This window comes from Carcharhinus amblyrhynchos, chromosome 1 (assembly GCF_965287045.1).
Source record: "Carcharhinus amblyrhynchos chromosome 1, sCarAmb.v2.hapA, whole genome shotgun sequence".
In the NCBI taxonomy this organism is placed as follows: domain Eukaryota; kingdom Metazoa; phylum Chordata; class Chondrichthyes; order Carcharhiniformes; family Carcharhinidae; genus Carcharhinus; species Carcharhinus amblyrhynchos.
In genome coordinates this window covers 49,803,266-49,820,039 of record NC_137324.1, presented here as the reverse complement: position 1 = coordinate 49,820,039, position 16,774 = coordinate 49,803,266, and the positions used below count along the sequence as shown (strand labels likewise).

Here is a 16,774-nt window from a genome sequence, read left to right as displayed (position 1 = left end):
GGTGCAGCAGGCGGTAAAGAAGGGAAGTGGCATGTTGGCCTTCATTGCAAGAAGTTTTTAGTCTAGAAGCAGGGATGTGTTGTTGCAATTATACAGGGCCTTGGTGAGACCACACTTTGCATATTGTGTACAGTTTTGGTCTCCTTTTCTGAGGAAGGATGTTCTTGCTCTTGAGGGAATGCAGTGAAGGTTCACCAGGCTGATTCTGGGGATGGCATGAGTGATGTATGAGGAGAGATTGACTAGGTTACGATTGTTTTTGCTGGAGTGAGATGAATGAGGGAGAATCTCAAAATTCTAACCAGACTAGACATGGTAGATGTAGGGAGGATGTTCCCTACATGATGTTGGAGAGTCCAGAACCAAGGGTCACAGCGTACGGATTGAGGGTAGACTATTTAGGATGGAGATCAGGAGACATTTCTTCACTCAAAAACTGGTGAGCCTGTGGAGTTCATTATCACAGGAAGTAGTTGCTAAAACATTAAATGTATTCAAGAGGTGGCTGGATATAGCACTTGGAGCGAATGGGGTCAATGGTTATGGGGAGAAAGCAGGATTAGGCTATTGAGTTGGACGATCAGTCATAATCGTAATGAATGGTGGAAGAGGCTCAAAGGGCCAAATGGCCAATCTTATATGTATGCTTTTGTGTATGTAATGAGGATTTCAGAGACCGCAGTATGGACTGCAAGATGAGGCTGCCCTACACAATGATCCCTTATTTTGTGTGGATTTTCTAAGTATCTTGTTGTAACCGCTTCAAAAAATTCTGGCATTTCCATGATGACAGATGCCAAGTTAACTGGCCTTTGGTTTTTTTTGCCTTCTCTCTCTGTCTCTCCTTTGTTTTACTTTTGCTGTTTACCAATCTGATGGAGCCTTATCTAGAATCTAACGAATTGTGGTAAATGAAAATCTACTGTCTTAGCAGCTACCCTCGGATGAAATCAATCAGGAACTGGGGACTTGTCAGCTTTTAATTCTAATGATGTTCTCAGTACTATTCTTCCTGCTGATTGCAATTTCTTTAACATTCAAGATAAGTAAACCTTCCATTTCCCTTAAATTTGAAAGCTGTGCAATAGATGAGAGCGTTTCGCCAAGATTTTTTTTGAGTATTACTTAACTGCATCCTGCCCCAGTGCTGAGTGAAAATAGAATTGGCTGAAACCCTTTACTTGAAATGGAACAATCAACTTTTGTTTCTTTTTAATGAGGGACAGATATAAAATGGGTTTTGTATTTTAGCTGATCATTTCCTATCACCATACTCGTCATCTGCAGTGTTGCTCCAAGTACTTTTCTGGACACCCACAGAAAATGCCAGATGTTTAGCTAATAACTATTCATGTACTTGTAAGAAGTGACTGACAAGACTGGTTCTTCAGTCATCATTCAACAATGATCCTGAAACAAACATCTGCTTTTTTCTTTGCAGGCTTTTCTTTTGCGAAGTAGTGTCAATTACTCAATACTTCAAATGAGTCAACTTTTTCTCAAGATCAGGATAGCCTTTAAAATTTCTGGCTGTGATTCAACATTGCTCCCCAGTGATGTGATATTTTGCCTTGAAGCATGGCACTATATTTGGAATAAGGTGTCACTCAAACAGTGCTATGTATGACACTGACCTGAGAGCTTTTTTTTGTCGTATTTTGGGAAAGGGTTCCTGTACACTCAACTGCTGTAACTTTACTGGCAGAAATCTGTGCACCCATGTAAACAGGTATGTGCAGAGCTGTCTCCAGACTATTTGTGTGTGAGTTACAGCCATTAGATCAAGTATCCTGATGGCTGTAATAACTCGTGTTGCGAATGATCTCAGACTGATAGCTAAGGTATAGCTCGAGGACTGTGTGTGTGTGTGTGTGTGTGTGTGTGTCTTCGTGTGTGTGTCTTCATTCTTTTTAAGAGACTAGTTGACAAAAGTTTATAGAAGGGGTTCCGATTGACATGCCCTGTGAAATGTAGTGGACAGCATTTTTGGTATTTTTGTGTAAAAAGCTACTACTCTGATTGAAGGTGTTGATCATATTTCTGTGATACTTTCCCATTCCAATTTGAAGTAAACACTGCTGAATATTGCCGATTGATTTTATTGAATTATTTATTCCCATGGGTTCCCAACTTGACCATCATGCTTGGCCTGAATGAAATGCTTTCATTTGTGCAAGAATACAAATCTCTTCACGAATGAGGTTTTGTTTTCTCTTTGTTATGTGGCACATTTATTTGCATGTAAACCTTCGATTAAATATGTTTATGTTTTGTGTATTTGATTTGCAGACTTAGAAATTTTTAGTGGCTTAAAATGTTCTGGCATTCTCACCGACTCCCACTCCAATTTTTCATGTTCCCCTTGTGAGAAATTCTAAAGCAAAATCAGTTCTAGTAACATTTTCCATCCTGAAACTCTGTTCCTTAGGAGGTATTTTCTCAATATAATTCCTTTCGCAGCACCAATTTCTATGAAGTTAGTTTATGTCATTTGAAGAAGGCTAGCTTTCATGAAGGTTATAAGTTATTAGAGGCTCTAGAGAAATATAGGAGGTGTCTTCTTTAATCAGTTGTGGCATAGTATACAAAGGCAAGGAGGTAATGTTGGAGCTGTGCAGAAGGTTGGTTAGGCCACAGCTGGATTACTGCGTACGGCTCTGGTCACCTCACTGCAGGAAGGACGTGATTGAACTAGTTGAGGGTGCAGAGGAGGTTGACCAGGATGTTGCCTGTGATGGAAATTTTGACCTATGAGGAGAGACTGGATGGGCTTGGATTGTTCTCTCTAGAGCAGAGAAGGCTAAGGGGGGGAAACGTGATTGAGGTGCATAGTATTTAGAAACATGAGATGTGCAGGCAGGTTATAGATAAATTAATTTTATATGTCGAGCACCAGGTCACATTAACTTAAGGTGATTGGCTAAAGAACTAATGGTGACATGAGGAAAATACTTTTTGAGCGTGGCGTATTTAGGATCTGGAATGCATTGCTTGAGAATGTGGTGGTGGCAGTTTCAATGATGGCTTTGAAATGGGAATTGAGTAAGCAACTGAAGGACTACAGGGATAGAGCAGAGGACTAAGACTACCTGAGTGACCCTTTGACAGCCACTGGACATGTGATGGATGGAATAGCCGCCTCGTGTATGTATCTATTCTATAATTCTATTTTCCATGTCCAGTGAAAAAAAGCCACAGTCAGAGGTTGGGAATTCTTTGGTGCATAACTTGTTTCCCCAAAGCCATGTGTGCAGTTCCAACAACGCTCAAAGCTCAACATCACATGAACTAAGGATTTACGACTTTAAGCATTCAGTTCCTTCACCACTGTTGCACAATGACATACCCATTGCAGCATACACTATCTATACAAGTCACACTGCAGTAGGCTGCCAAGCCTCCTTTTGGCAGTGTTGTTCAAATTTGCAACCTATAATACTTTGAAGAGCAAAGACAGCAGCTGTGTTCAAACATCTCCACCTGTAAATTCTCCTCCTGTTCACGTATTAACCTATTTGGAAATACATTGCTGCTTCTCCACTGTCACTTGTTTTAAAAGAAACCTGAGGCTTCATTGCTAACTGCACTATGGAAGTACCTCCACAATAGGGACTCCAGAAGTTCAAGGAGGTGCTCACCACTGCTTTCTAAATCGTAGTTTGTCTTTGCCTGTGTCACTTGCATTCCATGAATGATGAATGAATTAATAAAAAAGAAAAATGTTGTGCTTCAAATGCAAGGCAGAATACTGTAAAGTGCCTGTAAAAGAAAGGTCATTTTTGATTTTATGCAGGACTAAATCTAAGAGAACTTTAGCCCTAGTCAATTCACTATGTATTGTTCTAAGAAAACTGTCACAAAAAATTCTTGCCAATTTGATTGTCCTAGTCTATATTAAGATTAAATTCCCCACAATTATTAAATTTCCTTTGTCACAGGCTCCAATAATGCCTTGTTTAATTCTCTGTTCAATGGTATAACTAGTGTTAAGGTCCAGTAGCCTACTCCCACCATTGCTTTCTGATTCTTGCTATTACTAATTTCCACCCATACTGGTTTTGCTTCATGATCTTCAGAGGTCTGATCGTTTGACTTTTTAACCAACGTTATTTTCCCACCCTATATGTTGATCATAACATTAGCATGTAAATTAAGGTCAATTCTAGATACAAAGACATGTCTTCACTTGGGCAAAAAAATCCGAAAATAATTGGTTATCTTCACAAAGGAGTCTCTTGCTCACTTTCGAGTTGGCTTTGGAAGCTGCTCATTTTGTTGGGTGTAACAAAGTAGATGAGGTTTGGTGATACTCTTTGTCTCACAACAAGTTTGTTTTTGCCAATTGCAACATGTTGAGATGCGCAAGATGTTCTACTTTGGAATTCTGTAGTCATGAAAAAACAAAAATTGAAGGTGCTTAAGTTCTCAGTGGTCATAAGATTGCTGACCGACAGTGAGAAAAGATCAATTTTTTCAGTTTTAAGTTTAAAATCCAATGTTATAATACATTCTTCCTTTACCACTGCTTACTTTCAGTTGTGTCATAATAATCTTGGTTTTAATGATGGTTTCTTTTATTCATTTGTGGGACACGGGTGTTACTGGCTGGCCAACATTTACTCGCGATCCCTATTGCCCTTGTTGCAAGGGCAGTTGAGAGTCAACTGTATTACTGTAGCTCTGGAATCACATGTAGGCCAGACCAGGTAAGGATAGCGATTACCTTCCCTAAAGGATGTTCGTGAACCAGATGGATTTTTTCAACAATGGTTTCCCGGTCATCAATGGATTCTTAATTCCAGCTGTTTTTATTGAATTCTAATTCTACCATCTGCCATGGTCGGATTTGAACCCAGGTTTCCAGAACATTAGCTGAGTTTCTGGATTAATAGTCTGGCGATAATACCACTAGGCCATTGCCTCCCGTCTCCATGCATGTGTTTTAACAGTTCAGATGATTAATCATGCAAGTCACTTTTATATAGCCATAGGTTTTGCATTTTAATTCAATAGCATTCATCAGAGGTATCAGTGAAATGCACTGCATGTGCATTTTAATATCAGCATTTATGAATGTTGCTATTTCGGGAGCAGACTAAAAATTATATTTCATTTCCTTCACAATACCAAGGCTGGTATATTGATAGCAATCATTTTAAGAGGAGTCTTCAGTTGTTTTGCAACACTGATCCTGAAACTTGACAATTTGTTCAGTTTACAAAAGGGAAAGAAAATCACCCAAATATTCCTGACTATTTAGTGATGGTGTCCGGAAGGTTTGTGTATAGATTAATGTAATTTCTCCCATTTTTCATTGGATAACCTGGTAACAAATCTTACTGATGCCCCTTATTTATGCTTGTATTTGAAAGAAAGATGCTTGCGTTGGTTTTGTATCTTTCCATGGAATCCGTAGAATCCTTACAGTGCAGAAGGAGGCCATTTGGCCCATCGAAACTGCACTGTTTCTCCAAAAGAACACCTATCCCCATAAGCCTGTGCATTTACCATGGCCAATGCATCTTTGGACTGTGGGAGGAAACCCATTCGGGCACGGGAAGAGCATGCAACCTCCACACAGGCAGTCACCCAAGGCCAGAATCGAACACAGGTTCTGGGTGCTGAGAGGCAGCAGTGTTGACCACTTTACCACCATGCTGCATGAACACAGAGTGCCTTGAAGTGTTTCACAGTTCATAGAACGCTACGGCACAAACAGGCCCTTCGGCCCACAAGTTCATGAAATATAATTTTGAAGAAAAGGAGAAACAAATTAATGCAGAGTAAGGCCCCACAAATAGAACTGTCCACATCACCCACACCATATAATTACCAAGAGTTGCTGGATCTATCACGAGCTTTTCGAATCCACCACCTCTAACAGCAGACGTGACATAAGCAATGTTACAAGAATATGGACATGGATGCTCTCAAGCCATGAAGAAGGTCATTCTTGGTCAGTGCCCTACTGTGACAGGGAAGATCATTGCTGAATGATTAAGGGTCATCCTCAATCATATACATCCAGTGGCTGAAGGGCTCCATCCAGTTTAGTTTGACTTTCACCATCACTGTGCATGGTACTTTTTAACCTCTCAGAAGAATGGCAGCACAGAGGTTAGCACTGCCGCCTCACAGCTTGGGTGACCTGGGTTCGATTCGTGGCTTGTGTCATTGTCTGTGTGGAGTTTGCACATTCCCCTCGTGTCTGCGTGGGTTTCCTCTGGGTGCTTCGTTTTCCTCTCTCAAAGACGTGCAGTTTAGGTTGATTGGTCGTGCTAAATTGCTGCTTAGTGTCCCAGGATGTGCAGGTTAGAAGGATTAGTGGGGCTAATGTGTGGGGTTGTGGGCCTTGGGCTTGGGGTGGGATACTTGTCAGTACAGACTTGATGGACCGAATAGCCTCCTAATCGTAGGGATTCTACGATCATGTCACATGTGATGATTTGTGGAGTTTTGAGCCTCAAACTTCAACAGCCTGCTTGTGCCGTACAATTTCTCTTGCACATTCAGGTGTTTCTACTCCAGCCTGTAAAGTAGCTCCCTCCATTGCTCTACAGCTGGTGACCAAGCTGTCTTTCCTCTGCTCATTCCCAGACTTCTGCACTGTTAAGTTTCACAGTCTGCTTTTTTTTGATTAAGTATTTTTGACCTAGCCTTCAATCACCCTTCTCCAAAGCTTGGCAGCAGCCCCGTCTCCTCTTATTCCTCTGCAAACACATTTAGGCATTAATGCCAATTATTGTTCCTGTGTAAATATCTGACAAAGTCAGTCTGTGCTCAAAACCAGCAAAAATGTTACATGAAACTGGTACTTTATAGTCATGTTTTGGTCTTGTATTAATACTGTAGTAGTTTGCTACCTTATGCCAAATTTACAAGAGATATATGAGTTATAAATAGTTGACAGTAGACCTCTCTTAATTGGCTGTTATCCTGCAGTTTAAGTACAACCATATTTCTTGAGCTTTATCTTGACTTACTTCGGTGACGATGTTTAAAGCATCTTGCTTTCCAAGCAGCTGTAAAATTGGATTTAGTGTAATCATTAAACTTATTTTGGTTTTAGGTTTTGGAAATAGAGGTTCTAACAACTGCTCACGAGTACTTAAGTTTTTTTATGGGTTCAGCAAGATGTCGGCTTTTGTATTTGTCGTTCTTTTTCCTCTCACAGAGTACGCTGCTTTGCTGCAAGTAGATTTATTGTGTTAAGTGTAGGCGGGCGGCCTTGGTCAGCTGTAAGTGCTTTCCCACTGGGGTTGCTCCTTTTGATGGAAAAGGAGCAGCTGTGAAGGCGCTGTTTCAGGCACTTGCTGCCTTCAAAAAAAATACTCTGCTGTGCATTGGAAGGGGAGTTGCATCACGTGACTGCTACCACCCTACCCCATGTCACAGTGTGTAGTAGTACTGATTGCCTTTATCCAATCATGCCTGGAATGCCGCCTGTCACTTGGGCTATTTCTGCTATCTGTCGCTATCAAGCTTCAGTGCTAACAGTTTGGCAGATGGGACAGTTTTTTCCTGAGCTTACATCTTTGCTTTTTTTTAATATGCTTTTGGCAGTGTGTTTTCCTCGTCTGGTTTTTTAGGCTGGGTTCTCTCTGTTAAACCATGGCCCACCGGCTGCGCCTTTACTTTGGATCAAATAGGAGTCACACCGATCCGGAATCGGAGATGCTAGATAGAGAAAGAGAAAATGACGTCTATATGACATTCCACACTTTGCCAAGGAGAAATGGCCCTCATCCTTTTCAGAACATGACTGAGCCTGTGTCCGATGCTGGGCTGCCTCTACAAGATCAAGCCTCCTTGAATCGCAGCTCCTCCATGTTCATTCCGCAGTTGTATAGTATTGAATCGCGACCCACAAGGAGCTCCTCAATGCAGATATCATTACAGCGCAATCCTATGAATGGATGTGGTGATGCCCGTGTCCCGGAGTCTCCAGAGCAGCCATTACCAGACATGGGAATGGAAGTTGGCAGCAATGATAGCTTACTTTCTAGAAGTCATTCTCTTCCAAGTGTGCCTCTAAGCACAGATGAACCCCCACCCTATAGTATGGCTGCATCGCAACATGCTGACGGAAATACTTCATCTAATCGTAGAATACGTTGTCTTTTTCCTTTGGAACAAAATTTGTGTGCTATTGGTCAAGAGGAATTAACAAACAGGTCTGCCCCTGGTATAAAAGTTGGAGATGTAAGAATTCAGCACCACTCACCAACAGCAGAAATAGATCAAATGCGATTTTCATCTTTTAATCGCAATGGGCGTCAGAAAGCTCACACCTCCGTGACGAGGCGCTGGTCTTTACAACATCAGCCGTATATGTCAGGGAACATGGGGAAATCTTGCTTTGTCTTTCAGCTCCAGCAACAGCGCAAAGGTGTTCAGGATTCGTGCTTGGGTTTCAAGACAAAGGAGGATAAAGTGGCTAGACACCCACATGTACGGCTTGGACGGAGCACTTCTGCCTCCCTTCCAGTTAGAGAAAAGACTGAATGTTTTGGTGCATCAGAGAGGCGGGAGCATACTGCAGGAACAATAATTGGGGAAAGTAATCCTGAAGGGCATTGCAGTGGTTCTTTAGGAACAATATCGCAGGCACAGTCCTGTAAGTTTAAAATCAGACAGGAGCAAAATCAGAATCAACCCCACTTTCGAATTCTTTTAACCCGAGGATCTGAAGAGCAGAGTGAAAGTTTGATAAAAGATAATGGTGGCTGTGCTCAAGCAAGAGTCAATTCAGTCACCAGAGAACACTCCACGGTATGTAAGCAGTTCAAAGCCATGTCTGTCACTTGGATTATGTAGTGTGGGGTGTTATTTTGAGGATGAAGGTGGGTGAGGGGAGTGGTATGTACCATCCCATTTTCCCTCATTCAAGAATTGGGTTGTACTGTGGTTGGGGTGGGGTTGGGGGATGTGGAGCGGGGGTAGGGGGTGTCGGTGGGGGTTCTTCAAGCTGTTAAACTGGCATAGATTATTGTTATTCCCCCTTTCTTCCTCTGTCTCTTCCTCCCCACTGCAACATCACAACAGTTACATTTGGTGGGTTCTAGTTTATTTTAATGAAGTGTAGTTTGTTAGAAGTGAGTGCCTGTCTGCAGAAGCTGCGGTGATATGTTTCCAAACAAGACACTTCTGTGTATAGTTGAGTAATCTGTGTGTCGCCAGTTTAGAAGGCAGGCTTGAAATAATAGATGTTGGCCTTTAATGCCTGTGTGTGTTCTCTGTCAGTGAAATGTGGTGTAGAAAGACAGCTGCTAACAAGGCTTTTACCACATGCGAATTTGGATCTTGCATGTTTTACAGTTTGGTGGAAGAAATTGAAAGCTGGTGCATTTTTATTATGAACTGTGTAGACATGCAAGCAGGATCAATTTACAGCTACAAGTGGACACTGACATTAAAGCAACAAACTTTCAGATTTTTCCCGTCATTCGAGTTTACTATGTCTGATTGATGTCAGACATGATTTGTCATCTGTGGTAGCAGGTGTCATCCCCTTACTCATTTCAAGTAAAAATATTCATTTTGCTGTTTGCTGGCCTTGGTTCACCGAGGATTTGAGGTTGCAGATGTATCTTCTTTTCCCTTTCAGTTTTCTTTTCAATGTTCCAAGTTACCTTTTGAAGGACGTCATTCGCTTTACAAGTTTACACAGAGTAATATGGGACAGGGTGTATGACAGACATCCAACCCAATCTGCCCATCTCATGCAAGGCAGATTAGGTTAAAGTGTCCTCCATAATACTTGATGGTAAACATTTTATACAGAACTACCTCCATAACAGCACTGTGGATGTATCTACACCACAGGTGGCATGGTAGCACAGTGGTTAGCACTGCTGCTTCACATCTCCAGGGACCTGGATTCGATTCCCGGCTTGGGTCATTGTCTGTGTGGAATTTGCACATTCTCCTCATGTCTGCCTGTGTTTCTTCCAGGTGCTCCGGTTTCCTCCCACAGTCCAAAGATGTGCGGGTTAGGTTGATTGCACGTGCTAAAATTGTCCCTTAGAGTCCTGAGATGCATAGGTTAGAGGAATTAGCTGGTAAATATATAACAATGTGGGGGTAGGGTCTAGTGGGATTGTGGTTGGCGCAAACTCGATGGGCCAGATGGCATCTTTCTGCACTGTAGGGTTTCTAACAGTGATGATGTGACTTAAAACAGAAGACAGATCAGGCATGGAAGGTTTTCTTTTCTGCAAACCATCTATGCGCGGCACTGTGGCACCGTGGTTAGTACTGCTGCCTGACAGCATCAGGGACCCGGTTTCAATTCCCCGCTTGAGTCACTGTCTGTGTGGCATTTGCACATTCTCCCCGTGCCTGTGTGGGTTTCCTCCGGGTGCTCCGATTTCCCCCCACAATCCAAAGATATGCAGGTTAGGTGGATTGGCCTTGTCAAATATGCCCATTAGTGTCAGGAGGACTAGCAGGGTAAATACATGGGGTTATGGGGATAGGTCCTGGGTGGGATTGTGGTCGGTTTGATAGGCTGAATGGCCTCCTGTAGGATTCTATTAAAAAAAATCTTAGTCTTAACTGAGTTAAAAGAAATAGATGTGGCAATGTGCAATACATTATACCTATGTAAGCTAATGTTTTGTACTTGCGCTTTCCTCTGAGGTCGTGTGTGTTACAGGCACAGTACATTTGTACTGTTGTGTAACTCTGTTGATTTAACTGGAAGCTGATGCTTTGGATCAGCCTGGGATTCTGTCAGGAGCCATCTAAATCCAGCACAGAACATATTGCCAGAGGAAACACTCGTGCATGACTGATCAACAGAGGGCTTTGCAGATTCCGGTGTCTCCAACTTTGCACACAAGCTAATGAAAACTTGCAGCTCCCATAGGGAAGTTATGTGAGGGGCATGCTCCTCTCGGCGTACAGAAAGCATAGCTGAAATGGGCACAGTCTCGAGGCTTGAAAAATGTAAATAAGCAGAACATGCATTTTGCATTGTGGAACATACTCTTGTTGAGGGTAAATGACTGACTTTTCACCCTCAACAGTACCAGAGAGCAGTTTTCCTTAATTTGGAATGATTTGTGAACAAAAGTAAATATTGAATTTATATTCAGTGATTTACAAAAATGTATGAGGCACACTTTTAAAAATTACAAGAAAAATTGGCTATAGCACATGCACCACCCACTTCTGATCTGAGCACGCATGGGAACCTCATGCTGAGAGATGTTGTTCCCAGCCTTCTGACAACAATGTGAGTTTGGATCTCAATGTTGAAAAAGGGGAAGGCCCAGGGATAGGTTCAAGACAGGGGAGATTAAATATCACAAATGTTATGGTACAAAAGTCAAAATGAGTGGGAATGTTTATGGTAGGTGTTACTGGCTACAAAACTGGCTGGGGTCAAAGAAGTGACATGGAGATGTTGGCGTTGGACTGGAGTAAACAGTAAGAAGTCTCACGACACCAGTTAAAGTCCAACAGGTTTACTTGATAGCAAAAGTCCAACAGGTTTATTTGGTAGCAAAAGCCACTAGCTCCTCCAAGGAGTAGCGCTCTGAAAGCTAGTGGCTTTTGCTACCAAATAAACCTGTTGGACTTTAACCTGATGTTGTGAGACTTGGTCAAAGAAGACGGAGGGTAGCAGTGGAAGGGTGCATTTCTGAGTGGAGGGCTGTGACAAATGGCGTTCCTCAGGGATCAGTGCTGAGACCTTGGTTGTTTGTAATGTACATAAATGATTTGAGGAAAATGTAACTGGTTTGATTTGTAAGTTTGTGAATGACACAAAGTTGGTGGATTTGTCGATAGCGATGAAGACCATCGGAGGTTATAGCAGGATGTAGATCAGTTGGAGACTTGGGTGGAGAAATGGCAGATGGAGTTTAATCCGGACAAATGTGAGGTAATGCATTATGGAAGATCTAATACAGATAGGAAATCTATGGTAAATGGCAGAATCCTTAGGACTATTGATAGGCAAAGGGATCTGGGTGTGCAGGTACACAGGTCACTGAAAGTGGCAATGCAGGCAGAGAAGGTAGTCAAGAAGGCATTCAGCATGCTTGCCTTCATTGACCGGGACGTTGAGTTTAAAAATTGGCAAGTCATGTTGCAGCTTTATAGAACCTTAGTTAGGCCGCACTTGGAATATAGTGTTCAATTCTGGTTGCCACACTACCAGAAGGATGTGGAGGCTTTGAAGAGGGTACAGAAAAGATTTACCAGGATGTTGCCTGGTATGGAGGGCATTAGCTGTGAGGAAGAATTGGAGAAACTTGGTTTCTTCTCACTGGAATGATGGAGGTTGAGGGGCAAGGTTTAAAGGAGATGTACGAGGCAGATTTTTTTTTTACGGAGTAGTGGCTGCCTGGAACTCGTTGCTGGGAGAGGTAGTGGAAGCGGATACGGTAGTGACTTTTAAGGGGTGTCTTGACATGAATAGGATGGGAGTAGAGGGATATGGTCCCCAGAAGGATAGGGGGTTTTAGTTCAGTTGGGCAGCATTGTCAGTGCAGGCTTGGAGGGCCAAAGAGCCTGTTCCTGTGCTGTAATTTTCTTTGTTCTTTGTAAAGGTTAGGTCAGTTGGAAAGTAAATCAAGATACAAACTAGCACTTGTCAAAAAAATCAAAATGAAGGGCAGAGTTCACGGTCTGAAGAGTTGAGCTCGGTGTTAAGTCCAAAAGGCTGCAAAGTTTTGAATCAGGGTGAAATGCTGTTCCTCCAGCTTGAGTTAGACTTCACTGGAACATCATAACAGGCTGAGGATAGAAATGTGAGCGTGAGAATAAGATGGTGAATTATAAAGACAGCGACCAAAAGGTGGGGCCATGCTTGCAGATTTAGCGAAGATGTTTTGCAAAAAGGTTGCCCAGACTAAGTTTAGTCTCCCCAGTGCGTAGGAGGCTGTAACATAAACAGTTAATTGACTAATGTGAAAGAAGTGCATGTAACTTGTTACTTCCCCCGCACATCTCCCTTTAAACTTTCCCTCTCTCACCTTGAACTTGTGTCCCCTTGTAATTGACACTTCCGCCCTAGGAAAAAGCATCTGACCACTCACCCTGCCTATGCCTCTCATAATTTTGTAGACCTCTATCAGGTCTCCCCTCAGCCTCCAACTTTCTGGTGAAAACAATTCTACTTTATTCAATCACTCATCATAGCCAATACCCTCAAGACCAGGCAACATTCTGGTGAACCTTCAAGAACTTCATTATTGTACTAATGTCTCTTCTTTTGGTTGGATGTCACATTTCATCTGATCGTAGTCCTATGAGGTGCGATGTCTCACTACAATTAAGGTACTATAAAATACAAATTGTCGTTGTACTGACTTCTTCCTTTTCTCTTTGTTCATTAGTCAGATTGCATTCACCTGTTGTTAAGGAGCTCACCCACACCATGTTTAGTTACCAAGTTCATTATTCATAGCCAAAATACAGCAATACTTGCACCTTCGCAGTCCAATTAATGCAATGACTAAAGAGGAAGTCCTGCACACAACTTAATTCAATTTTTTTTCTCCCTCCAGTCATTCCTTTTTCCCAATTGCTAAATGTTTATTAAAAATCTTTCAGGCAAATCATTTTGGTATTCTTACTCACCTTTATCTAATCTGACAGCGGGTTTTCTCTTCCATTTTCTTCCACAGTATGGTGGGCGTAATCTTTAAATGAGTTGAGCAATCCTTTATAGCTTTCAGCCCCAACCAGTGTTGTCTGTCTATCCCCATCAAGCCTGCATTACAACATGTGTTTTTTCTTGTATCAATTTTGCCACACTGACCACTTTCTTACACCTCCTGAATATATTTATATCCTGATATATTTATTTTCTATTATTTTTCAGTTTGCAGTCAAGTGACTGTTAGATCTTTCAGTAAGATCAATTGATTTGTGTTCTCCCAATTTATTACAATCAATTGATAGGGGATAAATTGGTTAAATTTCCCATCTTGCAGAACCCAACAGGTATATTTTCACCTTCTATTTTAACACACTTTAAATCTTGCCCTGAAACTTGGTTCCTAATCTAGCTGCATCTTGCAGGATTTCACACCTTTGTTTACCCACATCTTTGGCATCCACATACATTAACCATAACAAATAATTGCTCTGCCTACACTTGTAGAATTTTTGCTTACCCTGGAACCTGGGAGACACTAAAACATCAGGGACTGATGGTATGGACTGCAAAAGGTTATGCCAGCCTCCTTTATCTGTCAAATCCCCTATTAGATGTATTTCTAGCTCTTGTTACTAATCCCTGAGCTCTCAAAATAGTTTAATGTACGTAGGAAAACATTAGCTGCTGAACTAAAATCTGTGTTAAAATCTTAGAATGATCTCGCACAGAAAGAGATCATTCAGTCCATCATGCCTGTGCTGGCTCTTTGATGGAGCTCCCAATTACCTGCTCTTTTTTCATAGTTAATTTTTTACCCTTATATCAAGTACTTTTGCTTTGAAAGCACTGTGGAATCTACCCCTGTCACTCTTCTAGATAGTCCATTCCAGAGCCCACTCTTTTTATATATAAATATATGTATATATTTTTTAATAAATATTCATCAATTCTGGTTCCTTTGTCAATTATCTCAAATATGTCTATTTGATTTTTCCATGGGATATATAATATATCATAAAGATAATAAGCCAACAATTGTCCATCCCTAATTACCACTTGAGAAAGTAGTGATGTTGCAAGCATCAGTGTTTATTAACGTAACTTTTAGATTTAAGAACTAAAGTTTTAACTGTAGGAAAACAGGGCATTGGACAGAGAAATTAATGAGCAACTTTGAAGAAGGGGCGATGTGGTGGCACTGGTTAGCGCTGTTGCTTCGCAACAAAATTATAATGGGTGGAATTGATGGATCAGATGTTATTTCCCTGTTTGGATTTCATACCCTTGTATGTTTTATCGATCAACAATTTTCAGAAAAAGATTGTTACGTTATGGTAATTGTACTAGAAATCTCTGAACTGTGGGAGGGAAATACAAGATGTAATCTATAGATGGTTCAAAAGGATGAGTTGGAAGAATTTCTTTGTTTTTGAAGACATTAACTGCCCTCTCATTAATAGGTGTCACTGGGCAGCACCGTGGCACAGTGGTTAGACAGCTGTTTCACACTGCCAGGGACCTTGGTTCCATTCCCAGCTCGGGTCACTGTCTGTGTGGAGTCTGCACGTTCTCCCCGTGTCTGTATGGGTTTCCTCCGGTGCTCCACTTTCCTCCCAAAGCCTGAAAGACATGTCGGTTTGGTGCATTGGTTATGCTAAGTTCTTCCTTGAGCAGGTGCCGGAGTGTGACAACTAGGATATTTTCGCAGTAACTTCATTGCAGTGTTAATGTAAGCCTACTTGTGACGCACATAAAAATAAAACAATATAAAATAATTCTGATTCAAATAAGCTTGGAGTTAATCACAATTAAAAGCTAACTGTGATTTTCTTAAGAGGCCAGATCTGGACAAGTAAGATCATTAATAGCTGGAACTTGGTGTTAACTAAGGGAGTCTGGAGGGGGAAAAAAACAGTTACATAAGAAACATAAGAAATAGGAGCAGGAGTAGGCCATCTAGCCCTTCGAGCCTGCCCTGCCATTCAACAAGATCATGGCTGATCTGAAGTGGATCAGTTCCACTTTCCCGCTTTCTCCCCATAACCCTTAATTCCCTTGTCTATCAGAAACCTATCTACCCGTGACTTAAATATATTCAGCGAGGTAGCTTCCACTACTTCAATGGGCAGAGAATTCCAGAGACTCACCACCCTTTGAGTGAAGAAGTTCCTCCTCAACTCCAATCTAAACTGCCACCCCCTTATTTTGAGGCTGTGCCCCCTAGTTCTGCTATCCTTTCTAAGCGGGAAGAATCTCTCTACCCCTACCCTATCTAGCCTCTTCATTATCTTATATGTCTCTAGAAGATCCCCTCTCAGCCTTCTAAACTCCAACGAGTACAGACCCAGTCTATTCAATCTCTCCTCATAGACTAACCCCCTCATCTCCGGTATCGGCCTAGTGAACCTTCTCTGCACTCCCTCCAAGGTCAATATATCCTTTTGCAAATGCGGCGACCAAAACTGCACACAGTACTCCAGTTGCGGCCTCACCAGTGCCCTGTACAGTTGCAGCAAGACCTCGTTGCTTTTATATTCTATCCTCCTCGTGATAAAGGCCAACATTCCATTCGCCTTCTTGATCACTTGCTGCACCTGTAGATTGGGTTTTTGCAATTTGTACACAAGGACCCCCAGGTCCCTCTGTACTGTAGCATGCTGCAGCTTTTCGCCCTTTAAATAATAATCCCTCCTACTATTATTTCTACCAAAGTGGATAACCTCACATTTGCTAACATTATACTCCATCTGCCAGGTCCTCCCCCACTTACTCAGCCTATCCGGATCTCTCTGCAGACTTTCCGTGCCTTCCAAGCAATTTGCTTTTCCGCTCATCTTCGTGTCATCAGCAAATTTTTTACCCTACACTCAGCACCACCCCCCCCACCCCGGATCATCTATGTAAATGGTAAACAGTTGAGGCCCTAGCACCGATCCCTGCGGCATTCCACTAGTCACCAACTGCCAACCAGAATAGCACCCATTGATTCCAACTCTCTGCTTCCTATTAGACAACCAATCCTCTATCCACGCTAACACCTTACCCCCAACTCCATGCCCCCTGACCTTCTGAAGCAACCTTTTGTGCAGCACCTTATCAAACGCCTTTTGAAAATCGAGAAACACCACATCCACCCGTTCCCCTCTGTCTACCGCACTA

General features: G+C 42.0%; 1 protein-coding gene across 7 annotated transcripts in view; it reads left to right on the top strand.

The window, feature by feature from the left end:
• The window catches only part of nedd4l (NEDD4 like E3 ubiquitin protein ligase), a 427,841-nt gene that overhangs the window by 204,025 nt on the left and 207,042 nt on the right, over positions 1 to 16,774 (top strand). For 4 of the 7 annotated variants that reach the window (XM_080181776.1, XM_080181767.1, XM_080181758.1 and 1 more), the window contains exon 1: positions 7,538 to 8,772. The exons of the other annotated variants lie outside the window; for them this stretch is intronic. In XM_080181776.1, coding sequence (XP_080037902.1) covers positions 7,612 to 8,772 — 1,161 coding nt within the window. In that variant the 5' untranslated portion in view covers positions 7,538 to 7,611. Of the gene's footprint in view, positions 1 to 7,537; positions 8,773 to 16,774 lie in introns of those variants that run through there. 7 annotated transcript variants of the gene reach the window in all.